Source organism: Desmodus rotundus, chromosome 8 (assembly GCF_022682495.2).
Source record: "Desmodus rotundus isolate HL8 chromosome 8, HLdesRot8A.1, whole genome shotgun sequence".
Taxonomy (NCBI): domain Eukaryota; kingdom Metazoa; phylum Chordata; class Mammalia; order Chiroptera; family Phyllostomidae; genus Desmodus; species Desmodus rotundus.
In genome coordinates, this window is record NC_071394.1 from 99,402,326 (window position 1) to 99,430,081 (window position 27,756).

Sequence of the window (27,756 nt, forward strand, 5' to 3'; positions counted from 1 at the left end):
GAATTGCTTTTTGTCAACCAAGTGACACCTATCACTCCAGAGGAGGAGGAGTCCCACTGCAAATAGCATAACAATACCTGCCATCTGGACCAGCGGTCCCAGGATATCAACCAACTAACTCCAAGGTTTGCAGGTGCTGGTGTTGCCAAGGAAGATGTGACTCACACAGGCAGTGGATGCAGCAAACTTTACTCACCCAGAGAAGAGAAAATGCACGGTCGGCTTCAATAGTGAGCATCCGCCACGGCTGGCATGCCTGGTCTGCATGCGCTCCTCTTATGCTGCAATGTGTTCCTAGTGGGGAACGTGGGCCAGCGGAGCTACAACCACTCTTCCCACCTACTACTAGTAATTCTGTGTTGCTCAGTGTCGCTACATTCCTCCACGCTAGCCGTGGAGGTCCCCGAGACCCTTTTGGGGAATCTGCAAGGGTTAGTAATGGTAAGATTTATTTGCATTTTTCACGGTATTAACATGTATGTTTAAAACTGTGTGTACACTGATAGCACCTTGGCATGAATCAAGGCAGTGGCACTGAACTGTATTTGCAGTTACTGTGTTTTCTGCCAACACTCTTAAAGAGGGAGGGTGAGCCAATCTCACTTAAGAATGTCCCCATTCCCTCCCCACTAGGAACAGGCAGAGCAGTAGGGCTAGTCAGGTGCCATAGGACACACGTGCTTCTGCAGGAGGGAGAAATACACATCAAGTCCGGGACAGGGAGAGATATTTCCGAAGAGAGATGCCTAGCACTGGCTATGGGAGCTCTTCATCTCTTTGTAAGGAAATGTTCTCTGCACAGAGCATATTCTTATGCATCTGTACAGGGGCTGAAAGACCACACACGTGACTGCCTTTGCCAGCACTCTTCCTCAAGACAAACATAACACCCCGGTATGCAGCAGGCTTGCCTTTGCATACTTCCCGTTCTGTCACACAGAGTATCAAAGGACATGTACTCAAGGTTCAAAACTGAGTACAATGCGTACTTTAAGAGCTTCATTAAGGACATTCTTAAGTGAGATTGGCTCACCCTCCCTCTTTAAGAGTGTTGGCAGAAAACACAGTAACTGCAAATACAGTTCAATGCCACTGCCTTGATTCATGCCAGGGTGCTATCAGTTTTACACACCGTTTTAAACGTACATGTCAATACCGTGAAAAATGCAAATAAATCTTAGCATTACTGTGGAACAGTTTTAACCTTGCAGGTTCCCCCAAAGGGTGTCAGGGACCTCCACGGCTAGCGTGGAGGAATGTAGCCACACTGAGCAACACAGAATTACTAGTAGTAGGTGGGAAAAGTGGTTGTAGTTCTGCTGGCCCATGGACAAGTGTTTATTTCACTTAAAATGTTTGGAACAAAACAACATTACTGTGAGCTCTGTCTCTCATAAGGAAACAGCTCCGAAAAATGTGTTCGTCATCTTCCTCCTTAGAGATACGTGATTTCTTCCTTTTGAGAAATACAGTGATGAGAGGTCTCATTCCCGCACTCCCTCACCCCTGTACCCTAACCCTCCTATTTTGATCCAGTAACTTTCAGTCCTTCAAATGTCCTACAGTTGTTCCTTCTTGGTCCACTCCTTCCTTCCAAATGTTCCAGACTCCCTATCTCAATCTCAGTCCCAGCAGTTGCTCCCATTTGTGGGCCGGTGACCTAAGTGGCCTCTGAGGGGGAAAATGAAATAGGCAGTAGGGTCAACAGCAGTTGCTGGGGTCTGAGGAGGGAGGCTTTCTCCAGAATCCAAGAACTGGAAACCTGTGGCGCACGGGCTGTATAAAGAAAGCCATAGCGCCAGTGTGACAGGGAAGTTGCCTTCTTGAGAACAGAAGCGGCAAGTCAGGAACCACAGATTCTCCACACCTGTCCCCACTACCCACAGCTCCCCTAACCGCAGCCAGTGCTGGGCGTAGCAGAAGAGCTGAGGGACTCCCACGTGGAGCCCTGTGGGTTACGCCCGTAGGGCCAAGGTCCTCACTTCCCATTGGAAAACAGGTAATGCAGGGTTGGGAACAAGGGGTCCCAGGAACCATTTAGCTATTGGCCTCTGTCTCCAGAGAGGCCGCGGTGGGCAGAGTCAGGCAGCTGCAAGCCGACAAGCCCGGAGCGGGCGGAGGGAGCGCGAGGCTGAGACGCGCGGGCAGAGGGAACCAGAACGCTGCCCCGCGAAGCGCGGAAGGGCTGCGGCCCGGTCCTTTTCCTCCAGCGTGCGGCTTTCTCCGACTCAAGAACGACCCCTGGAGGTAAACACTCCTCGACACCTCGCACCGCTCTACCCATTCAGAATCCGTCTCCACTGTCTGGTTTGTCCCATTTTCCGCTTTTGAAAAAAGAGCGCAGTTCCGGGGTGGGAACCCAAGGAGCTTTCTGGGAAACCGAATCTCGGGCAACAGGATTCTGGGAGTCGTAGTTCCTACTCTTCACTTTGCGCAAGCGCATTTCCTTTTTCGCCGCAGGCTTGGGTGGGGGGGGGGAAGAGAGATGTGAGCCCTTGCACGTCCATCTGCCCTTCAGGCTCCTTGTCCGGTGGAGCGTGGACCAGGGGTGGAATGCGACAGACAGACTTGGGTTCCTGTCAGTTACAATTGCCGATTGTAATTGGCAATGACTGCGGCATGTGATATCTCTGAGATGCAGGACCTAGCGGGAGAGAGTTAGGGTCAGGAGAAGAGGCATCACAGCCCAATTTTTTGGGGTGTGGCATAAGACCAAGCTGAGGAGGGACACGTCCACATTCTGGGGCCTCGAGTGTGCGGAGCCCCAGTGAGCAAGGCTATGACCTTGAAAGGGCCCTTGAAACAGACTGAAGAGACTGGCGCTGTCCCCTGACAGCGAGAAGCTGTTGCTGGTTTAGGATGGAGTACGCTTTGACCCTGACTTCATTTTACAGAGGTCACCGTGGCTGTGTTTGAAAGGGTCACGAGAGGAGGACATTGGGGACCGAGCACTAGTCCAGGGAGATGTGATGAGAGCCAGTGGTGGCAGTGGCAGTGTGCTGACGTGGGCTCAGGGTGAGGGAGATGTTGAGAATTTTCAGGCTTCTGGTGTGGGCCTCTTGCATGTCTGCAGATATTTCCACTTAGTGAAATTCTTACTCATAATGCATCACAACCTCCCAAAAGACGTGAGGGGGTCAATGACGGAGCACGCATGTGCAAATCCATTCACCAAACTATGGAGACACACACACTTTGACCCAAAGTACATTCATGCGCGGAGCTACACAACTCTCAGTAATACCCACCCTTGTGAGCACACTGATAAGTCAATATACACAGCCGCATAGCTACTCACCATCACGTACACATACTCACTGCCCCAGACAAGGGCCCTGGTAAATGCAGCCTTCATCTCAGCTCGAAGAGAATCTGCTCAGAGCTGAGAATGCCCCACCATCTTGGGCTAAGTGTGGCCTTCCAGAAGGACACGTGTTGATTTCTTTGGGCCTCTTTCTGGAAACTTCACATACAGCTCAGCCTTTGTCCTTTCTATTACATCCACGTCCACTATGACTTGGACTTTTCCTAGTTACCTTCCTGTACCCTGGCCTGATGGGAAGGAGAAATGGGGCTTGCATTCAGCTAAGGGTTTTGCATATCTGAATGTATTTGCTGAGGGTCTTCCCAGAGCAGTAGGTCTGAACATATTTGTATGTGCTGGTCTCTTAGGAATCCACTGAAAGCTGTGAACCCTCTTCCCAGATAAACACGCATCTTCATATCCTCACAATTTTGAAAACCCATCTGTGGGGTTCTGGTTAAGAACCTCACTAGAGCCCTGTCTGGTGTAGCTCAGTGGATTGAGCATGGGCCTGTGAACCAAAGGGTCATTGGTTCGATTCCCAGTCAGGGCACATGCCTGGGTTGCAGGCCAGATCCCAAATAGGGGGTGTGTGAGAGGCAACCACACACTGATGCTTCTCTCCCTCTCTTTCTCCTTCTCTTCCCCTCTAAAATGAATAAAACCTTTAAAAAATGTCACTAGAGATAGAGGGTCAGTTTCCTGGTTGCCCTCTCTGCTGTCTTCAAGTGGGGAGAAGAGTAGGGTGGAGAAGAGTAGGGCACCCAAAGGAGACAGGGTGTGAGAAAGAGGCACCCTCTCCTCCTACCTATGTGGCACCCTCTCCTCCTACCTATGTCACCCTTCGTCATGAGCCAGGCTGTCACTCTTGCAGGTACTCCGCTGGGCAGTCAGTCAGTCCAGTCATTCAGCTGGTTAGTGGAGGAGTCATCCAGGCGAGCGGTTCAAACTTAGTTATTTAGGATTAGTAGATCAGTTAGTGAGCCAGCAGATCAGTCAAATCACGTGTGGTTTAGAAACTTACTCAGCCTACCATCCAATTAGTCCTCAGGATTCAGATGGACAGTAGCCCAGGATCCATCAGTCAGAAGGTCCTTTTAATGGTTGTCAATCAAGTTGTTGAGAATGCTAACAGCTGGTTCAGCAGTGAGACAAAGGGGCAGCTGGGGTGAGACCATCTGGCTACCGTGTTTCTACTTCTACATCTTAGGCCACCAGAGGGGGTTCTAGTTTGCTGGGAAATAGGCCTCACCTGGTATGGGAAACAGGAGGAAGAGCTGCAGAGCAAGGGCCAGGACGAATTGTCACTAGAGGGCAGTGTGGCATCCTTTCGTTTCCACCCTCAGCACACTGGAGGTTCAACATCAGGCTTTTGGAACCCCAGTCTCTGTCTAGCTTTTGAAGAAAGGCTCCTGAAAGGATTCTCATCTGAAGGGTGCCTAACCAGGACATGCTTGGCTCTGAGCTGGGAGGAATCCGGCCAGATGCCCACCAGGAGGAGGACTTGCCTTTCCTAGGCACTACTGCTGCCAGGGGCACACCTGCACGGGGCGGGAGAGGGGGGGGATGGTGGGTGGGGATATGGAAGGTGGAGGGGGAGGAGCACCTCCCCCATCCGCTGCAGGAGCATGGAGGGGAGCAGCTCCCTAAAGCTGAGGCCAGAGGGCAGGATCTGTCTTCTGTTGAGGGGCATGTCCCGCCACCCCCCCCCCCCCCAGGCTGCTTCTCTTTCAGCATCTCTAGGGGCTGAGGAGGCAGACCAATGGCCTAAAACCTCCAGACTCTGTTCCTTTGCTGAACTCAGTGGTCAGCTGCTGCTTCTGAAATGGATAGCAAATCCAACTAGAGCAGGAGGGTGGAGGTTCGATAGATAATGAGGGAAACATGGGGAAGGGACAAGCACTGAGTTCAGTTTACGTTGGGGAATAATCGAGACATTTATATAGGGTGTCAAACATGCTGGTGGGCACAAAGACTGGAGTCAGAAAATCTGAGCTCTTCTCTCCCCCACAGGGAAGTGCCTGGGCCCGGAGAGCTGTCTCGCAGTTGTGCCCAGGCCATGATGCTAGGCCTCCAGGTGGGCTTTCTGGCTTCCAAAAATGAGCAGGGACACACTCTGGTTCCAGGTGGTTTTTGTGACTCCAAACAGGTACAAGAAAAGAGTGGCTTGGGGGCGATAATGACCGCTGCGGGGGGCGTGAGCAGGGGTACCCCATGTGCCTGGCGCTTTCTGTACAGTCTCTCATGAGTGGTATTGCCCCTGGTTTACAGAGGAGCGACCTGAGACCTGGAGAGGCTAGATGTGGTCCCACAGCCGCAAAGTGGTACAGGACCAGGTTTGAACTCAGTCTTCATGGTTCCAAAGTTCTTTCCTTTTCCAGGATATCACACCATAGGCCCAGATGGGGGAAAGGGAGGAGGGTGAAGGGCTGGGATGTTTCTAGGTCCTGAGGAAGATTTGCTGGGGGCTCTGGACTGGACTGTCCCCTTCAGAGACTCTGCAAGCCTGGCATGTCATGACACTAATGCCCACCTTCTCTCTCTCCCAGACATGCAAGAAACGCAACAACTGCAGTCCACGTACAACCCCTGCAGCTTCGTACTGTTCTAAGTAATAAAGCGGGAATTGGTAAGTGGGAGCCGGGTCATGATGGCACTTGTGAGTCGCCTTAGGAAGCGTGGACATTTTCTAGAAGGCTGCAGAGGGCCAGTGGTTTTTAACAAGGCATGGCAAGATGCGATTTGTGCTGACACAAATGTACAGCCTATATATGTTGAAGAGAAATAGTGAGTGAGCACTTAGCATATACTAGTAAGCCATGAAACACACTTGAGTTTGGCCCCGTGAGAAACGTTTACTAGAGTGGTACTGCAGTCCCCACTACGTGTGGTTTCGCTTCCCACGGTTTCAGTGACCTGTGGCCAGCCACGGTCCAAAAATATTAAAGGGGAAATTCCAGAAACGAAGAATTCAGAAGTTTTAAATTTTGCACTGTTTTGAGTGCTATGGTGAAATCTCGCACCGTCCTGCCCCATCCCACCGGGGACGTGAGCCATCCCTTTGTCCAGCGTGTCTGCTACTTGCCCGTGGGTCACTCAGTAGCCCTCTTGTGATCAGATTGGCTGTCGCGGTATCACAATGCTTGTGTTCAAGTCACCCTTGTTTTATTTAGTAGCGGCCCCAAAGTGTGAGAGTAGTGTGCTGGCACTTTGGATATGCCAAAAAGAAGCCGAAAAGTGCTTCCTTTCAGTGAAAAGGTGAAAGTTCTCGGCTTCATAAGGGAAGAAAAGAAACTGCTGTGATTGCTAAGATCTATGGTAAGAACAAATCTATCTGTGGAATTGTGGAAAGGAAAAAGAAATTCATGCCCGTTTTATTTTCACACTTCAAACTCAGAGGTTGTAGCCACAGCGCATGGTAAGTGCTTAGTTAAGATGGAAGAGGCGTTCCGTTTGTAGGTGGAAAGCGAGGTGGGCCAAGGGACCAGTGAGATTTAAATAGCAGTCTAGGTTCCTGATGACATGGTGGAGCCACTTTAGAAAATGACTATCTGCTTAACCACTGTAGTCAGGTTTGTGTGCATGTCACCAAATAGTCCCAGATGGTTCAGAGAGGCATTTTCACATCTTCCGTAAGAACGTGGCCCTTCGAGTTAATGGACAACAGCTTTGCGTCCCAGCTCTGATGCATGTTAGCTGGCTATGTGAAAACTCAGCTGAGTCACTCCCTCATGCTTCCCCTTTTCTGTAAAGAGTAACAGTAGCATCTAATACATGTCTCAACACGTAACACTAGAGTCCCCAACTTGTCTGTTTGCCTGGGACTTTCCTAGTTTTAGCACTGGAAACCCCTCACTCTCAGTTCCAGGCTAACTGGGGCGACTGATCACCCTATTAAAACATCACACAACTACTCTACCTCCTTGTCAGATGGAAGACTGGGTTCTGAAGGCTAAAAATTATATTTGATGCTGCCCCTTAGTGGCTGAGTATAGTATAGCATCACTGCAAAGGTCAGATTTACATCATGTACGTTTTTTTAACAAAAACAGCAGCCGCAGCTGGTAAGAAGCAGAGTAAGGATATTGTCCTAACCATTTACTTTTAAATTTAGAGCTGCTGTAACCCCCTGTGTTTTCGTAGTCACTGATTTTCACCACCAAATGTAGTATCTTGCAGGGTTGTTGGGAGGATTGAATGAGTGTAGGTAAAGCCTTCACTGGTGTCACACAAACTTGGGCTTTGACTTTTAAAAGTGGCTTCACTCCCCTGAGCCTGTTTCCTCATTTGTATTAGGGTAATAGGACCTTCCTCAGAAAGGTGTTTAGATTGATACATGCTTATGGGGTCCCTGGAGGGAAGCATGACTCCGTCTCACCAGGGACATGAACATCCCTTTGTCTAGTGCATCCACTCCTGCCTGCTAGTCCCTAGGTAAATGGTGCCTTGACCACTGACAGTTCCAGAAGCCAGGCCCCAGGCCATCCCTCTGCCAGGGGCTCTGCAACTCTGGGAGTGGCCGTACTAGCTCCTCAGGGATATACCTTCTCCTCCTCATCAAGGCCACTCTTAGCTGGAAGGTGGCTTCAGGGACTAGGAAGGCCTGACCAGCCACTCTGATGAATTCAGTTGGTTCCTCTTAGTCAGAAGCTATTATTACTCATCTGAGCTGTCCACTGGGCAGGCACTACACAGGGCTATGACCCCAACACTGAGGTCAGTGGCCGTGAGCAACAGGAGCTAACTGATGCCCAGGCCAGAACACGGTGCCAGCCACTATCAAAGTCAGAACTTCAGCGTAAACCCTGTTTTCTGCTTTCTACTGTGGCTGTGTTTAGGCACACCAAGGCACACCCACCCTGGCCTGGGCTGCCAAATCTGTTCTGAAGGCTTCCTGAAGACTCAGAGAAATGGAAGGCTGCCTCCCTGCCTCTCCTGCATCAGTCTGGATGAACTCCAGAAAAGGGAATCACTAAAATCTTTCAAAGGTCTAATTCTGCTCTAGCTGGGAAAGACCCTCAAAAAGGCTTAATAGCAATATTAGATTAAGTTCTTCCATTCTTACAGGTGAAATTAGAGGAAGAATACGCCACTTATATTAATTAATACCTGTAGCTACGCAGAAAATGTTATTTGCTCATTTAAGCTAGAAAATCAACACACACATTTGCTGGCCTCTGCTTTGTTCTGTGTAACTGATCAAAAGCCTTGTAGTCCTGCTTTAGTGTCTTGGTTTTAAGTTTCGGTGTCATACACTTTTAATGTTTTAGAAATGTTTCATCTAAATCATGAAATATTATGCAGTGACTATACAAAGAGCCCTCCCTACATAGCTGTATCTACCCACCTCAGTGTGGAAATATCTCCCAGACATATTAAGGGCAGCAAATTAATGAGAAATGTGTCTAAGACATATTTTAAAGGAAATAATGGGATAAAAATATTTTTAAGGAAAGCAAGTCATAGAACTATGTGTGTGTGTATGTGTGTGTATATATATATATATGTATATATATATAAATAAATAAAATGACTCCTATTTAAAAATTACAGATACTTCTGCATCTGCATGGGAAAGTTCTGTAAGAATATCTGTGAAAGCTCTCACAGTGCTCTCTCTAGAGGTGGGATTAAAGAATTTCACTTTTAAATTTTCAGTATTCTTTGATTGCTTTCCCGTGTGCATATATTAATTTTAATCATAAATCCAAGAAGGCCGAATATGCTCATGTGTACACCCACACTTGCCGCGAACTAAGCTGTTAAGACCATTACCCAGACACGCAGCTCAGTGCTAAGTACTTGTTTATGGACTAACATGTCTTAGAACTTGATATTAAGGAAAATATTTTAATGCTGTGCATACCCGATGTCTTGGGAGGCTGTGTTGAGAAGCCAGAGCTGGTATATTAAGAATAGTATGTAAATGTCTAATCACTATGTTGTATATCTGAAATTAGTATAATATTGTATGTCAACTGTAATTAAAAAATAAAAGTTTAAAAATCTAGGGAAAAAAAAAGGAAATGGAGCCCTGGCTGGTGTGGCTCAGTGGATTGAGCGCGGGCTGCGAACCAAAGGGTCGCTAGTTTGATTCCCAGTCAGAGCACAGGCCTGGGTTGCAGGCCAGGTCCCCAGTGGGGGCCACGTGAGTGGCAATCACACATTGATGTTTCTCTCCCTCTCTCTCTCTCTCTCTCCCTCCCTTCCCCTCTGTATAAAAATAAATAAAATCTTTAAAAAGAAACAAAAGGACATGCAGGTTATGACTTGAGCCCTGGCTGGTGTAGCTCAGTGGATTGAGCACAGGCTGTGAATTGAAGGGTTGCCAGGGTCGCCAGGGTCGCCAGTTCGATTTCCAGTCAGGGCACATCCCTGGGGTGCAGGCCAGGTCCCCAGTGCAGGCCATGTGAGAGGGCAACCACACATTGATGTTTCTCTCCTTCTCTTTTTCCCTTCCTTCCCCTCTCTCTAAAAATAAATAAATAAATAAATAAATAAATAAGTAAGTAAGTAAGTAAATAAGTAAACAGAAGAATCGGAGTTATGCGCTATCAAATGTTCTTTAAACAAAAAAAAAATACAGATTATGACTTGAATGAGGAAGCACAAGCTACCCACATGGAGGTGGCAGGTAGCTCCCTCAGCATCTGAGCTCCCACTTTAGGGAAGTGAAACCCACCCAGTGGGTCATTTTGATTGAAGGCGGTTTCAACACATCCATACAAAGGAAACAGTCACAAGATTTATTACTTACAGATCCCAGTTAGGGGGATGCAGCTGAGCTGGGGGAATGGCAGCTCTCCATCCCAGGTCATGGATGAGCAGGAGGTTGAGAGCAGTGTAGCAAGCACCTATTACTGATAAGGTGGCTGGGACAGAGGTCACTAACTTTTTGCAGGCTTTACTCTAAGGGGTGTCTAACCTTTTGGCGTCTCTGGGCCACACTGGAAGAAGAGGAGTTGTCTTGGGCCACACATTAAATACACTGCACCATGTAATCGCAAAAACATCTCATAATATTTAAAGAAATTTTACGATTTTGTGTTGGGATACATTCACAGCCATCCTGGGACACGTGTGGCCTGCGGGCCACAGGCTGGACACCCCTGCAGCGGTTATTTTAAAGGTGCCCTGGAAAAGTAAAGCGGGAACTTACGATGGGCATCCTGAGCTCAAGCTCCTCCCTAAATGTGCAGACTCCGGGGGTGCGCAGGGTTGTCATACTGTAAAATGCCTGGGCCGCAGTTCAGACACACAAAGCTGTTTCCCTCAAAAGTTGTTTTTCTCATCACAGAGGCAAAACCTGTATGTACACTTTTAATGTGGGGTCTTATCCAAAATATTTACCTTTACCAGCAGATGTTGCAAATTAATTTTTAAAACATCTTCTGCTCACTTTTATTTTCTTCAAGCTGTGTTTAGCAGTTCTAAATCAGATATTGTGAATAAGAGGGGGGAAAAAAACCTGTTTAGGCTTTAAACAGTCAAGAGACAACACAAGATTATCAGCAATAATAGAAGCGGTTAAGCTAAATTTTAACCCGGTCCAAGGCCACCAGCTGTGACACGTCGTCCTGGCCAGCGAGCAGTGATGTTGCTGTCAGGGAAGGAAGCAGGACTTTGCCTCCTTTCTGTTGTCCCCACTGGGCGCAGTGCGGCCTGCCCTGGTCACAGTGGGCCACGGGGCCTGGCCCTCCCTGCCCCATGTCTTTTCTCGTTGAAAACATTTTTATTTATACCGAAAAAAGGATAAAATTTTAAAATATTGGCATTCACTTGAAAAGTACTAGAGTGACTTGTAGGCACAGACCATAAGTGGTATGTACAAATATTCATCAAAAATTTATTAATAGAAACAGAGGTGCATTTAAACATGACACGGGGTGAAAACGAAAAGACTGGGAGCGACGACACTGGAGAATCAATCGCACTTGCACGTCACAGGCGCCCCCACAGAACTAGCACCGTTTGTTCAGAAACCACGGGCTCAAAGGTGATTGATGGCTTCTGCTATATAAAGTCCCCAATAAAGATGACTTAACTATCCAGGAACAAAGTCCTTCCAAAAACTTACTTGAAAATCAAGTAGAATTTACCTTTTGAAACTCGCAGAAACGGTTTAAAAGTTGACCCAATCCCACAGCTTGTCCAAGGGAATGAACCATAAGTCATTTTATCGGAAGAAAGTGTCTCAATTCAGCTTCTGGCTCCCTTCTAAATATCAACCAGGTACAATAAGGTGAGTACTACATAGGAATAAGAGCACATCTAAAACCGGTCTCAGAAAATATTTTCCTAGACTATAAAAATACTAAGTGGAATACAAAAATTTCAGCATATACAGCAAATAGACTACAGCAGACAAATATTTTAACATCCTTAAAACTATCTTACACCACAATCATCATGAACATCAAGTAGTATGATAATAATTCTTCTGTGATTCCTTCCGGTTCAACATTTTCCCTTTTTTTTGTTGTCATACAGACCAAATTCTGTGTTTCTAGCAGAAGTTACCGGAGGCACCACGGAATAATTCATGATACCCAACCGGTTCTCAAAGTGCTCGGCGTGCAATTGTAGTAGAGCCTGTCTTGTAGGTCAGGGCTCAGCAAACTACAGCCCAGGGGCCAGCCTGCCCCATGGCCTGTTTTAGGGGTCGTATTGGCTGTGGTCGCTTTCACACGAGAAAAGCAGAACCGGATGGCTGTGACAGAGACTATATATGGCCTTTTGGTGTGCACAGTCTGCAATATTTACTACCTGGCCCTATCCAGAAAAAGTTTGCCAAGCCCTGGTTTATGTAACTCGTCTCGGGAAAGTTTGCATTGAGCAAGGACAAGGTGAGGCGGTCCCAGATGAAGAACATTTGGGCCGAGGTTTGCTGGTTCCATCGTACAGTAAGGGCCATGGCAGATCAAAAGAATACATAGTTGGGTTGGCAACTTCGAGCATTAAAATATCCTGGCATTGTAAGCAAAGTCTGGCTGTGATAAAGTACCTTCCATTCTCTGTGGACTGGTAATTGTGTACCAGGTAACTCACGTACCTGAACCCAACAATGCACTCACTGTTCAACCCCAACCATCTCCGTGGCTCGCAAGCATGATGTCTAGCCTTTCAAAATCGATCATCTTGTACCCTTAGCAAAGGACTGAACTAGAGCTGTACCTTTCCCATCCCTCTGTATCGGCATAGATTCCGTAAGTGCTGGACTGTGTATCTTTTAGAATCCTTCCTGGTGACATGCGTCGTAATAACTGGTACTACCACTACCCAGGGCCACAAACATGTCCCTTCTGACAAAGCGGACTAAGTTTTCCAGGGGGCACATGGGCTTGGGGGAACGCTTGTGGTGGTCCTGGCAGAAAGAGGTGTGGAACGTGACGTCGACGCCGTTGTAAAGAATCCGCACAGAATGCTCCCTGGGCTGCTCTCTGTCTTGCCAGAGCTCGAAGATCAACCTGGCTGCAAACCTTGGGAACTTGGCTTCCGTCAGGCCCAAGGCACTGAGAACCGGTGACAGAGTGACGTCGTGAGCAGAATACAGGGCAAAGATCTCTTCTTTTCTGCCCTCGGCAGCACGCTGCATGCGGCCGATGGTCTGATTCAAGATGGGGTGGGCGCCCAAGAGTGAATACCCCAGATACAGTTTCTTCTCCCGCCTGTCTCTCTCGTCCTCTATCTGATGCGTCTTGATCACCCGGAAGTGCTCCATGTCAATACAGCCGTTTCTGGTGCAAGGGAAGCTGACGTTGTGGCAGAAGTGGCAGAGCATGGAGTCTATGGGGTTGGCAGCTCGGAGCTGCTTGGTGGGGACATCCACGATCTTGGCCATGTCCCCGTAGGTCCTCTCCAGCTGGCTGTTCTTCAAGCGTAAGAGGTACTGCCGGCGCTGCTCCTTTTCCAGATACTGGTTTCTCACTGGGCAATAGCAGTTTCCGGAGCAGAAGAGAGCACTGGGCTGGTGCCTGAAATAAATCTTCTTCCAGTCAAAATCTGGGAGAAAGCCATAAAGCAGGGCCAGCCCGCTTTGCAGCGTCCGGCTTTTCCCAGTGGTCTCTAAGTAAAGCTGGTCTGTGGACCAGTCACTGGGCAAGAGTTTGTGTTTCTTGAGATAGATGTCCCTCAGCAGCTGGCCATTCTGCAAATGCTGCACGACTCCTGAAACAGAGCAACAGACTTTCCTGACCACCAGCTCAGCCAAAGAAACAGTGAGGGAAGCTGGGTGAGCCAGTGCCCAGCTCTGGATTGCCTTAGATCAGTGTAAGAGAATGTAGTCGAGCCTGCTGCCCACTGTGCAGAAGCTACAAGAATGGGTTCAAGTCAACGTAACTAGGGAGCACCTCAAGGGTATTCACAAATGGGTGAGCAAAGTGGGCCCTGTCCTCGGGACCACGGCGTTTCTGGGGAGCACAATGACCATCTGCCTCAATCCCTCCCCCTTGACCAGCTCCTGCCATAGGGGAGGCCCTATGACTGGCGGGCCTCACAGGGCAGGAATTACTCTGCGGGTGGGTGCCCAGGCTGTAACTGTCACGGGCCTAAGGAGAGCTTTGGCCCTCTGCCCAGGGACATGACATTCCTGAGCGTGCAGGGAGAGCTCAGGTAACTCAGGCAGGTAAAGAGATGAAGCAGCTTGCTGGCTGCTTGGTCCTTTCAGTGTGGGGAAGTTCCCTCCCTCCCCCCTCCCCCCAACCCTCCCAACCAAAGGCTCTCTGCTAGGCTTCTAGGTATATCCTGCCTAATCCTGCGGGGGCTTTACCAGCTCGCCCATAAGAACGCTCTCTCTGCATGGATATGGAATGATCTCCCAGATACCTAGATAGAATACATGAAAAAAACCCAACAACCCCAAAGTGCAGAACAGTCTGTTTTTATGCTCCTTTGAAATAAAAATGGGGGGAAAATAAGAATGCGCATTTGCAGTTGCCTGTGTTTTACATGAAGAAACTTTGGAAGGATACACAGGGAAGTGACCTCAATGGTTACCTGGGAACAATGGGGACACAGAAATGGGGAGGATGGAACATGGATAGGAGCAAGAATTTCAGGTTTACCTCTTAGTTGGCTCAGTGTTGAACCACAGTAATAAATTATCTTGAAAAAATAAGAAAGACTTATCTTCAAGTGAGAGAAGGCAATCCAAGATAAAAGCGAGCTCACCTTCCAGCCAGTGGGATGCAATTCCAGGAACAGATATGAATTCTCTGACAAGGGAAACCCTATGAAGACCCTATGACCAGTACTATCATGTGTTTGGATGCCCAAATGTTTGAACGGCTCTGCTGCAAAGATGAGATGACTTAAGGCTGAAATGCATGAGACAGAGGGCACTGTTGGCCCAGGAAGGGGGACAGCTCAGAAAAAGCCACAAAGGATGTCCTACTCTGAATGAAGACTATTGACTGAGAGCAGAATTCCCTCAGAGATCTGGGCTGGGACAAGCCTTAGCATTTCCAAAATGATTTGCAAAATGAGGCAAACCGTGAGTGACAAACATTGAGAACCTGTATCTGGCCCTTGTTCACCTCTGGGCCTATTGTATGTTCTTAAGCTACATGGGTTACAGTTGGAGTGCTTACTGTATGCCAGACCATTCTCCTTTAACCCCCATAGAAACCCAGTAAAGAAGGCATATTATTCTCCCCATTTTCCTCATTTTCCAGATGAGGAAACTGAGGCCCTGAGCCCTTCTTAGCTGAGAGGTAGCAGAACTCAAGCCCCGTTTGGGCCCCCACCTCGTGCTCTTAGTTCCTTGTCACAGCACCTTCTTCCTGCACTTCCATGCAAAACACTAACTTCTAGCCATTTAGGGCTTCTTACAGTCTTCAAACACAGCCTGCACACTCCTGACTTTGTGTCTGCCCTTCACCTCCCTCTGCCCAGAGAAATCCTCGTCCAGCACCTGGCTTCAATACTGCCTTCTCTGTGGAGTCTTCCTTCTCCCTCCCCCAGGTCAAATGAACAATTCCTTCCTGTCCCCATGTGCCGCTGGACTTCTGGGACATTAGCTGCATTCACTGAGCCTAGCATATGCTAGCTCTGTGCTAGGCACTTCCCACATGCTGTTAAATTTAACTTACTACCAGCCCTCTCGGGAAGATACAGCCCTGTTTTACAGGTCTGTCTACTCCAAAGCCTGTGTTTATTCTCTGAGACCCTGCAGCCTGCAGCAGTAACGTCCATGCACGGGGTCCCACTGCCGCTGAGGGATCCATTGGGACAGGCAGCACAGCATCTTACTCATCTGCCTGCCCACCCCTCCCCGGCACTCAGCAGCTGCCAAAGCATCTTGAACAGAGTAGGCCCTAATGATCAACCTGTTCTATGTAGTTACTGTGTGGTGCCAAAAGTGTGCCACTTATAAATGATCGGTATAACAGCTATATTTTTAAAATGAAATTTCAAATAGAAGGTAAAATTGGCCATTAATAGAGAACAAGGGAACGGGAGCAAACAGTACTGCAAAAATAATTTCTAGAGTAATACTAATTTAGAATACAATGATGGTAATAAATCAATTGAGAAGAGAGGTCAGAACGAATGTCTCTAAGGGTACGGGGGCCAGCCTCCTGCCACATACAGACCCCGCTCACCTTAGGGAACAGCCCCCACTCTCGGTGCACAGTCACCCCGACCTCGTAGCCAGCTGACGGACACTGACCCTCAAGGACACCATCAGATGCTCTCTCTCAAGAATCCGGACTAGCCAGTCCATCTCTGGGCGTGGCTAGGACCGTCGCTGTTATAACACCCAGCAGAACCACAGAGCCAGAGACAGCCAGCGTTTTTATTCCCGGTTCCAGTCTCTGGGGGCCTGGTCGTACTCTTGCCCTTAGAGTCTGTCAGTCACCCTGAATCCTTACAATAAATGTCCTTTTTTTGCTGGAGTTGGTCTCTGTTACTCGGAACCGGAGTCTAAGCAATGGTTCTCAGCAAGCGTGGCTCTGGGGAGGGTGTGAGGTGGCGCTGTCACAATAGTAAGGGAAATAATGTTCCTGACACCCAGTGGGTGGGGGCCAGGGGGCTGGGCAGTCTTCTCAAGGAACCGTTCCCTGTTCCATATAACTGCGGAATGTACCATAAGACATTCCCACACTTGAATAAAAATCTGTTTAAATAGCTTAGAACCTGTTTTTTTGAATCTATAAATACAAAGTCATTTTTGCATAACATTAATATCCAATGAATTGTCCAGAAATGTGATATGGAAGGACATCTGCATTTTGTCTTGATCAGAACTTGTTTTAAAATAAAAAGAACAGATCCGAAAGTACCCACAGCACTGATTCGAAAGAACATAAGCACCCCTGTGGTCACCGCGGCATTTACAATCGCCACGACATGGAAGCAGCCCCTGTCCATCGATAGGTGAGTGCATAAAACAACTGTGGGACATTTATACAATATCTATTTTGCTGGAAGAGTGAAGAAAGTTTTACCCTTTGTGACAGTATGGATGGACCTGGAGAACACTAGGTTAAAGTGAAATAAGCCAGTCAGAGAAAGACAAGTACCACGTGATTCCACTCATATGTGGAATCTAATGAACAAACTGAATAACAAGCACAACAGCGACAGACTCATAGATGGAGAGCAGATGACAGCTAGTGTGTGTGGGGGAGGTTAGGAAGAGGAAGAAGGACTCATGGACATGAACAGCAGTGTGGTGATTGCTGGGGGAAGGAGGTATAAAGGGACTTAATGGTATTGGAAAAAAATATAATAAAGATTAAAAAAATAAATAAAAATTAAAATTAAAAAAAAAAGCTTGCCCTGACACTTGGCATTAAAGTCACCAATACAACACCCTTCAGCCAGCCTGTATTGGTAGCTGTCACAGTCGGCAATCTGTATTTATGCGTAAACAACTGGTTACGTCATTCCATTTTCCGGTGCCGGTGTGCTCGAGCGTTTGTACTGAGGTGCATAGAATTCTATAATACATTAGCTTCCTTGTTTCCCTCTTTTATGTTATAGTTAGGGTGCCTGATATATTTTTAAATTATATGTTTTAAAAGGTAATATTATATTTGAATCTCACTTCAGGATAGTTAAGGGAGTGCCTTAACTTGATAATAAAAGGCATGCTGGATCTGGTATGTTGAGAACTCCTGTTTTAAACGAATGCAGAATTTGTGCATGTGGAACTAATTATCAAAAGCTTTTGACAAAACTCTTTATTCAAGGCTGGCCCTCTTTATTCGGCTTGCCCTTCTCTGTCAGTCACTGTCATTTTCCCCAATAATAATGGCTTTCAAAACGCGGTGAGACCCAAGAGGGCCAACTACAGGACAGAGCCCTTCCCTCCATCAAAGCTAAGGTCCTGCAGTGCTGGGGGGACAGGAAGACACAGCATGGCCAATAGGTCCTCTTGATTCTTCCAAAGAGCCTGGGGACCAAGCACAGGTCATCTGAGGTCCCAGAATGAAGAAGTTGGAAACTGGAACCTCTCAGGGGAGGGAGAGAGGGGGGCACCAGTTCTTTCTCTTCCCCAAAAGGTGACCCCATACATAATTAACTCACCAGCCTGCCCTGACAGTGACCTGGCTGCAGAGAAAAAGATGGCCTTCTGCGAGGGACTCACTTGACCAAACAAACTCCTTGCTCAGTGGGGACCTGCCGGGTGTCTCTCCCTGAGCCCTGCTGCACTGAAACTAACAGGTGTTACGCTTGCAGTAGCTGAGAACACGGGGCTAGTTGTACGAGTTACGGCCCATCCACAGTGGGACAACTGGTAGCCATCAGAAATGGTGTTGTTGATAAATGGGGAAAGACGATCGCAATGTACTAGGTGGAAAAGAGGGTGACAATAGTGAGCTCAGTCAGATACCACTGTGTGTGCGCGTGCACACGCATGGACACAGGAAGAAAGAGAACTAATATTTTTGGTGGGATTATGGGTGCTATTTTTCTTCCTTTTGCTTTCTTAATTTCTCTTCTATAAACATATATTGCTTTTATAATAACAAGAAGTTTTCTTTTTAATTTTTAGAAATCAGATCTTCGATTGGGTATGTGATGGACTCAGAGCTGCTTGAGGTGCCAGTCCTTATTTGCCCCGTGAGCCCACGGCGCCTTGCCCAGGAGTATTCGCTCCAAATGTGTGCCAGGTGGAAGGGAGAGGAGAACACGTGGGCGAATGGCTGTCACACGTACCTGTCTGGGTGAGCTCTCCCATCTCACAGAGCGGGTGATTGGGGAAAAGAGGCAGGGAGTGTAAGGGGCTTTCAAAAGAGGCTCCGGATCCTTTTGACATGTGACCGACGAAAGCTTCCAGTTTAGGGTGATACGGTTTCCTAACGAGAGAACACAGAGATTTAGTGGTCAGCATGCTCCAAAGCAGTCCGCAATGGTTTCAGCTTCAGCAAGCAAAATCCCAAGTGTGGTGTGCCGTCCTCCCCCACAACAGGTACTCACTCAATCACTTCTAAATTCCAAATTCCACTGAGGCCTATGCATAAAAATCCCCACCCTGAAAGGCCAGCCTGAGTGCCTCTCTGCTGAAGCGCCCATCACTCTGGGTGTCAGCTTTGCCCTCCATCATCTGGCTCCCAACCTGCGCCCCTCCCATTTTCCTCTCCAGGAGGCCACTGACCCTCACCGGACAGTCATGCCTAGGCTGTGAGTGCTCGATTTGTCCCTCCCTGCCATACACATGCTGTCTGCCCCCGAATCCTGCAGACGTGTCCTCCAGGGGCTTCACACCTCTCTCCCACATCGCTGCAGCCACTAGCTGGGTTCTGGCTCAGACAGCTTCTGTCAGATGGCACGAGTTCCCCTTTGGACTATCTGCAGCCTAATCTTGCCCCTCTCGTCTGCCTTTGCGGCCACCAGAGAGATCTCCTTATAAGGCAGCCCCAACCCAACACTGCCCTTCCACACTGCCACCTTGTGGAAGGAGCTTGCCAGTCAATCTGTTCTGGCCCCCACTCCCACCCCCTCAATGCTGAGGCTCAGGGCTGGCCAGCCCTCTCCACTCTGACGCTGTGCCCTGGCCACTTGTAGCCCACCAGCTGACTTCTGTCCCCTCAACATGCCTTGTTCTCTCACGCTTCCAAGATTTTCCACATGCTGCCTCTTCCCCCTAGAAAACCTACCCCAACCTTTACCTGGGTAATCCTTAATCCTTAATTTACCTGACCTCTGGAAAGTCTCTTTTGAAAAAATTAGCTAATTAGGATAACCAAGGTCTCTATAGCTTTCTACAGTTCACTCTGTGTTTTGCACGTGCTATATCTCATTTCATGTGGGGTGGTAACAAATAGCAAAACAAATCAAAATAGAATAACAAACCCCAAAACCCAGTATGTTTATGAGATGTGACTTAAAAAAAAATATTTCTGCCAGGGAGTACATGTGGTAAAACAAGATTTAATTTATCTTTCTAGTCACTAATACACAATTTCCCTGAATAATGAAAGGATCCACGTGTACAGAGTTCCTCTGGATAATGAATTGACCTGTGAAGACATTCGCACTTTGTCTGAATAATGAGATGACTTATGAATATTTACACCTTCTCGTTGAATAATGAAATGGCCTATGAATATACTTTCCAGCTGAACAGAAGTGGACAGATAGAATAGCTCCCAACTAAACCAAATCAGCATAAAAAAAGCAAAGATAAATTGTTTGAATGGCAGGTCCTTGCTGTCTGAAAGCCCAGTTCATGTTGGCAATGCTTTAAAAATGGCTGCCAAAATAGGTTTAATATTTTTCAAAAACATAAGGCTAAAAAATCCATCTTTTAAAAAAATGGGCTTTGGAATGAGAGAATGCTAATCCTGTCGCACGGTCGAGTCTGATAAATCAGCCTGGCCTGCTGCCTCCAGAGGGTATGCCCTTCCCCGAGGCTAAAACACAAATATTTGCAAAATGGGAGATGGAATTCCCACTGACCACGAGGCTGCACACACTTGAACAAAGGCTGCGTGTCAGCAGGAGTCCAAGGGTCTGCTGTGGGCAGCTCTTTCAGGCTGGTGATGTCTGAGCATCTGGGAAAGCTGAGGCCAATTTTAAAAATAAAACTTCACTACTGGAAGTGTTTGCTGAGACGTCCCGGGTTCTCCGGGAAGTCTGACTGCTTCACGATGTGTTTGTTTCTCCCTGTGTTCATGAAAACTTGGTTTTTGGCAGGGCAAGATGGAGATTCATAGAAGAAAAACTTCACTCATGGAAGAGGAAAACAAATGGCTGGATCTTTTTAACGGGAAGACAACCAGGTAACCCGAGGCCCCCGGCCTGTCCTGGATCTGAACAACCAGTTCCTGCCTGCCCAGTCCACAGCTCCACCCTGGGAGCTGAGAGAGTACCTAGCACATGGCAGATGCTCCAAATAGGCATGTGAACGAATTCACCTGGGAAGTGAGCCTCCTTAGATGCTTCAGAGAAGTCCAAGCCTGCCATTATCCCTAGCAATGATTGTGGCAAGTTCCAAGTGTTTATTAAAATGTTCAGATTTGATGGAAATATTAAAAATACATACCATTGAGGGGGAGACTGCTAATTGTGACAAAGCCTCTCTTTGACCAAAGTTCAATGAGTCTCCTCTGAACCCTCTTCTCAAGGAGGCCTCAACTTTTGGACTGTCTTTGCGTTGCCCAGTTTTATTTATTTTTTAATTATTATTATTTTTTAAATATATTTATTGATTATGCTATTACAGTTGTCCCATTTCCCCCCCACCCCACTCCATCCTGCCCACCCCCCTCCCTCCCACATTCCCCCCCTATAGTTCATGTCCATGGGTCATACATACAAGTTCTTTGGCTTCTACATTTCCTACACTATTTTTACCCTCCCCCTGTCTATTTTCCACCTACCATCTATGCTGCTTATTCTCTGTACCTTTACCCCCCTCTCCCCTTCCCACTCCCCTATTGACAACCCTCATGTTCTAGTTGTTTGCCTAGTTTGCTCTCGTTTTTGTTTTATGTGTGGCCGTTAATAACTGTGAGTTTGCTGTCATTTTTACTGTTCCTATTTTTGATCTTCTTTTTCTTAGGTAACTCCCTTTAACATTTCATATAATAAGGGCTTGGTGATGATGAGCTTCTTTAACTTGACCTTATTTGAGAAGCACTTTATCTTCCCTTCCATTCTAAGTGATAGCTTTGCTGGATACAGTAATCTTGGATGTAGGTCCTTGCGTTTAATCTTGGCTAATGTAATGATGATGTGCCTTGGTGTGTTCCTCCTTGGGTCCAGCTTCTTTGGGACTCTCTGAGCTTCCTGGACTTCCCGGAAGTCTATTTCCTTTGCCAGATTAGGGAAGTTCTCCTTCATTATTTGTTCAAATAAGTTTTCAATTTTTTGTTCTTCCTCTTCTCCTTCTGGCACCCCTATAATTTGGATGTTGGAACGTTTCAAGGTGTCCTGGAGGTTCCTAAGCCTCTCCTCATTTTTCCAAGTTCTTCTTTCTTCATTCTTTTCTGGTTGGATGTTTGTTTCTTCCTTCTGGTCCACACCATTCATTTGAGTCCCAGTTTCCTTCTCATCACTATTGGTTCCCTGTACATTTTCCTTTGTTTCTCTTAGCATAGGCTTCATTTTTTCATCTGTTTTTCGAACAGATTCAACCAAGTCTGTGAGCATATTGATAACCAGTGCTTTGAACTGTGCACCCGATAGGTTGGCTATCTCTTCGTCGCTTAGTTGTATTTTTTCTGGAGCTTTGAAGTGTTCTGTCATTTGGACCATTTTTTTTTTTCTTGGTGCGTCTGTTACTTTAAGGGGCGGAGCCTTAGGTGTTCACCAGGGCGGGGTTGTGCTGGTCGCTACGCTGTGACGCTATACATGGGGGAGGGGCTGAGTGGGAGCAATGGCGCCCGCCTCACTCTCCTCTGGTTTTCAATCTTTCACTCCGATACCCACAATCAAACTGGGCCACTCTGGTGCTGGTTCCCGAGTAAGTGGGCCCGTGCACACTCTAGGCCCCTGTGGGTCTCTCCAACGACCTCTCCCGTGAGGCTGGGAGTCTCTCCTGCTGCCGCCCCAACCCCCAGGGGCGCTTTCAATCAGAGGTTTGAGGCTTTATTTCCCCCGTGCTGGAGCCTTGGGTTACGCAGCGGTCTGCTTCGCTCCCCGCCATTTGTCCAGTTTATCTGTGGGCGAATGTGGTGCCGCGGGGTGCTACCCGCTGCTCTGCCTGCCCCGTTCTCCGCCACTCTGAGTCCGGCCCTCTGGGTTTATCTGTGCAAATGTGGGGCCGCAGGGTCTGCTAGTGCTCGGACTGCCTGCCCCGTTCGTCCCACACTCTGCCAGTCTCGGTCCCGCCACAGCCACGCAAGTCCTCTCCACCCCGGTGCCCGTCTCCGCCCCTCCTACCAGTCTGGATATTTTCTATTTCCTTGGTGTTGGTTCCCCTTGCTGTTCGATTCTCTGTCAGTTCTGGTTGTGTGAGGAGGCGCAGTGTGTCTACGTACGCCACCATCTTGGTTCTCCGAGTTGCCCAGTTTTAGCAAGAATCCGCTTAAGTTGGTTTAACCAGCCAGAATCTCCCACTCTTGATATCAATCAAATTCCTCATCCCCCGGTGCTACCTGATCACTTTGGGTCGCCTTTAGCAAGAATCTGGTCAAGATGACTTAGCCAGAATTAACTCCCCCTCCGGCCTCCCCATTGCTGCTGATGTCACCTCTGAGGAATTTTCCATTCACTAACCCCCACCTTACTCGTTGGCTATAAATCCTCACTCATCCATGCAGTATTTGGAATTGAACCCAGTTCTATATGAAAGTCTCTTTTCCCCTACTGCATTAGTGCCTGAATAGAATGCTTTTACTGCTTTAGCTACTGTCTGGCTCTGGCTTTTCTTTTAGATGTATACTAAAATCTATTCTCCCGTTCTTGGGAACTTGGTTAGATCCCATTTCTGAAGTCCTAGTGGTCAGGGAGAGCCATGTGACTCAGCGTTTGGCAATGGAATGGAAGTGTTAGCGTAGGTAGCTAGATATTAATAAAGGAAGGGAGCAAAGGGTGTCAGACATTATTAAGCTTAATAGACTTGGGAGTTGAATCAGACAGTAAGTCTGCTTACTTCACTAGGAAGTTACAGCTTCACACACTCCCCAGGGAACTGCCAGTTCGTTCCCTGCAGATTACCGGGGGAGGGATAGAATGATGAAGGGGAGATTCCTCTCCTGGGCACATGCCACATAGAGGCCAAGATGGCAAAGGGGAGGTACTTCCACTTTGAGACAAGCACAGTAGGAGCTAAAATGGTGACCATAAAGGCCTGTCTGTCTAGGCTAGGAAAGGATCAGATTGGGTAAGGGACACAGAACCACAGAAGATCTAGGAAATGGACTGGCTTAGGCGGAAGGGCCCAGCACCAGCCTGTGAAAGCTTGGGAAGTTGATTGGTTAGTTTGATGAAGGGCCTAGTCCTTTCCGAGCCTGAGATAATATAATCCCAGCTTAACAAAGAAGCTCACTCTGTCGCTCGGTAACATGTGCTCACCCTGTTCATTTGCGTGTTCTCTCTCCAAGCAGCCATGCAGGTCTAGCAGCCGGGCGGGCTCCAAGCATGGGCCCGGGCACAGCCAGCTGGAGTGCAGCCAGGAACACAGACTAAGCTAGCCAGATGGTGACAAACAGTGGCCTGGACTGAGCCAATGGCACAGAACTTGTGGACCTTGGCCTTTGTACTGGGCTTGATGAAGACCAGGTTGGACTTTTTCCATGATGGGATGGATGGAGTGGGACACTGGGAACCCTGGGGCAGTCCTTTGATTTTGCTTCTGCAATGAGTCTTGCCACAAATCTCACCCTCCCATGTGGTGGGTCTCCTGAAATGCTTTTCTCGCCACCCTATGAAAGGGCCCCATTTCCTCTGGCAACAGAAGGAAGTATGCTACTTCTGGGTTTAGGCCTTCAGACCATGGGTGTGTCCCATTCTCACTCTCTTCCTTCCTTGCAGCTGCTATTTTGGCAGGGCAGCAGCCCGGGTGCAGTCATCAGAATTCCCTAGGCTGTGGTGGGGGAGAACACAGGAAGGGATCCCGAGCCTTGAATGACCAGGAGGAGCCCAGTCCTACAATCTGGAACATTCGTCTCAGATCTTCACACGAAAAAGAGACAGATCTCTTTGTTATTCAAGGCAATGCACTTCTGGATCTCCTTCTTACCCTGACTAGTACAGAAATGATTGTATCTGTGACAATGGATTTTTCTTCAGGAAACATTCATGTTTCTGTAACCTCATCGGAAATAGGCTTTCACACTGAAAAGTCAAAGAATCAAAAGTGCTGCTATTTTAAGCCTTCAAACCATTAAATTCAGAGTACTTATTTACATTTTTATATGCATTGTTTATACCTATATATGCCTCAAAGCTTGAGACAGACCCCAAGGCTAACCTACACACCCACGAGATTTACTGTGCTCCCGCAGTAATCTGAGCAACTGCTGACTTCTGCACAGGACACAAGACTGGAGAAGCAGTATTAAGACCAGTGACACCCTAGTTTTTGGATCCACTCATTTGGGTTCAGCTGGGGTGGGGTGGAGGGATGGGGAGAAAAGGCATACAACTGTAATTGAATAACAATAAAAATTAAAAAAAAAAAGAAAAAAAAATGAATGATTTACAAAAAAAAAAAAAAAAAAAGACCAGTGACACTGTTATCAGAAAGCAATTCAGAAAAGCTTTCACGGCTGGAAACTTACATGAGTTCACACCACAGATTTTTAGTTTATGCTAATTAAAGAATGTATTATATTACTAATGAAATTCCCAAAAGGATACACTCAATAAACTTTTCCCAGTTTTTAGCTTTCTGGACCTTTTTGCTTTACTTGATGTGATTGCTTGCCTTCTCCCTGCTTCCTGAAACTCTCTCCTTCCACAGTTCTCATCCCACCGCCCTCCTGCCTTCTTCCCTGTTTGCCAGTTCACGGCCTCCTCTTGGGACCCTCCTTTCTCTCTGTGCTACTACAAGTTGGTGATTCCCAGGGCTGTTTTCACCCTCCCCTCACTCCAGAGGCTCTGCCAGTGATTCCTAAGCCCATAGCTCCAACTGCCATCTATGAGATGAACTCTCAAATCGACCTCTTTCTCCAGGCAAGCCTCTATGTGGCCTATAGTAATTTCTAGAAATAATCACTTGGATGTCTGATGACAGTTCAAACTTAGCATTGAGAACTCTCCTCATAACTTCCCTCCCAGATTTCCCTTCTTCTGTGTATTGTGGGGAGAGGCACTGCCCCATCAGAAACCAGGACACCATCTATCTCTCTCTCTTACCCACACCAACCTGTCACCAAGTCCTATTGACCCAACCTTGGAACTCTCTCAGATCCACCCTCACTCTCCATCTCTGCCATCACTCCCCGAGTTCCAGCCTCCATCATTTATTCATTCAACAAACATTTAATCATGCTCCTCCTGTGTGCCAGGCACTGCCCTAGGGATCTGGGATACAGCAGCATTGAACAAACACAAACATCGCTGCCCTCGGGAGCTTACATTCTAGCCTGGGGAAGCAGGCAACTACAGTGAACACTCTAAGTGTGTATGTGAGTGTGTGTGTTAGAAGGTAAAAGACGCTTTATGTTGATGCCTTTATCAAAAAGAAGAGCAGGGTAAGGAGAACCTGGGAGACTGGGGCGAAAGGAGGAATGCATTGTAATTTCAACAGGAATGCTCTGATTAGTCTTATTGAGAAGGTGACATTTGAGCAAAGACTTGAAGGATGTGAGTGAACTGGCCATCATAAAGCTACCTGGGGCATAACTGTCTGGACAGAGGACATGGTCAGGGCAAAAGCCCCAAGGTGGCAGCGTGCCTGCACGTGGGAAGCAGAGGCAGGAGCAGTGTGGCTGAAGGCAAGGACAGCAGCAGGCGAGGTTAGACGAGAAAAGGGAAGGAAGAGCACAGGAAGCCTCGAAGGTCAATTTAAGGATGTGAGCTCTGCCCTGGCTGGTGTGGCTCTTGTCTATAGGGCAGTGGCCTGTGAACCAAAGAGTCACAAGTTCTATTCCCAGTCAGGGCACATGCCCGGGTTGCAGGCCAGGTCCCCAGTAGGGGGCACTCAAGAGGCAACCACACATATTTCTCTCCCTCTTTTTCTCCCTCCTTTCCCCCCTCTCTTAAAATAAAGAAATTTTTTTTTTTTTTTTAAAGGACATGGGCTCTGACTCTGTGAGAAGTCTTTTTCTGGTTCACTATCCCCATAATACTGTAGAAACCACCACCAGCTTCCACTCCATCCTCCACATCATGGTGGCCAGAGATCTTCCTAATTTCAGCCCTTTACTCCCCAGCTCCCTTGCTGCTTTCATGCTTGGAGTCCACTCTCCTTAGCTAGATCCAAAGCATCAGGTGACCTAGTCCCTATCTACCTCTCCACTCCATGCTCAAGCCTGTGGGTTGAACTGTCACCAGCCCACCCCTTGGCACAGGCAGGTCTCAGTGCCCTGGGTACTGTTTCTCCTCAGCTGCTACCTGACTTATTCCCGCACACTGGCTAGGTCCCTTTCTCTTGGTGGCCTTCCCTGATCTACCATCCCACTTCTCCTCCCTGCCCCAAGCTGAGTCAGGCTGCCTCTCTTGCGGCTCATGCCACCAAATATGGTACCAAAACTACTTCCAATTTTCTCCCATTTCTTTCTCTAATATGGCTGCTGCTGCTACCACGTGTGCTGGCTCTCACTCACTGGGGGCTTATCATGTGCCACATCAGTGTCTCCAGAGGTGACTGTGCCCGTGGAGGGCAGGAACAGCCTTTCTTCCATAGATCCTTAGGAGCCCACTCTCCCCCTCAATCCTCCAGTCCAGCCACATCCTCGTACTATCTTACTGTTACTCATAACTTACTGTCAGCTCTTCCAGCCTCAGGCCCTTTGCACTTGCTGTTCCCTCCATCTGGAACACTCACCCCCTTGGATCCTCACAGGGCCACCTCCTTCACTTCATTTAGGAGCCTGCTGACATGAGCCAGGTACATGTGACTGTACCTGCTGCATGACATGCATTTAAAACTAAAGTTTATTAAATAAATGCTGATTTATCAATATTCTTTTCTTCTTTGGACTCAGAAAAGAGTATCAAATTCATGTGCATGAATGCAAACTGAAAGCATTTACTAAGCATAGCACATCATCGGCTAAGTAACCTCACTACTGGCTACACACAGTCCTTTGAGGGTACAAAGAGCACCTTTGTCATGAGGCACATGGCCTTCACTAAGACGCGGCTTCCACTACAAAGATGTTGAGGGCCGTACAGCGTGTCAGTGTGAAGGGAAACTTTGGGGCAACAGACTTGTAGACCTCTGGCTCCTCTTACTCAGCTCACTGCGCGGAGCAGACACGCTCTCTCCCTAGACCAGAGTACCAGGCACACTCCAGGACCCGCCGCCTTTTAGAAGGCCATGGCAATTAGGACTTCGTGAAGCTGAACTGGCGCTTGCAAAGGCAGCAGACACTGCTGGTGACCCCGAC

At 47.8% G+C, this 27,756-nt stretch overlaps 1 protein-coding gene and 1 long non-coding RNA gene across 7 annotated transcripts in view; one reads left to right on the plus strand and one right to left on the minus strand.

Annotated features, from left to right (window-relative positions):
• Positions 1-1,663: 1,663 nt before the first annotated feature.
• LOC123479367 (uncharacterized) lies at positions 1,664-27,530 on the plus strand. Its single transcript, XR_006654971.2, has 6 exons — positions 1,664-2,247; positions 5,854-5,933; positions 16,550-16,681; positions 18,306-18,477; positions 20,450-20,535; positions 23,803-27,530. It is a non-coding gene; the product is annotated as an uncharacterized lncRNA (long non-coding RNA).
• The window catches only part of PXYLP1 (2-phosphoxylose phosphatase 1), a 73,487-nt gene continuing 56,854 nt past the window's right edge, over positions 11,124-27,756 (minus strand). For all 6 annotated transcript variants that reach the window (XM_053929463.1, XM_024556399.3, XM_045192146.2 and 3 more), the window contains 2 exons: positions 18,470-18,609; positions 11,124-13,471 (listed from right to left, as the gene is read on the minus strand). In XM_053929463.1, coding sequence (XP_053785438.1) covers positions 12,534-13,471; positions 18,470-18,609 — 1,078 coding nt within the window. In that variant the 3' untranslated portion in view covers positions 11,124-12,533. The remainder of the gene's footprint in view (positions 13,472-18,469; positions 18,610-27,756) is intronic.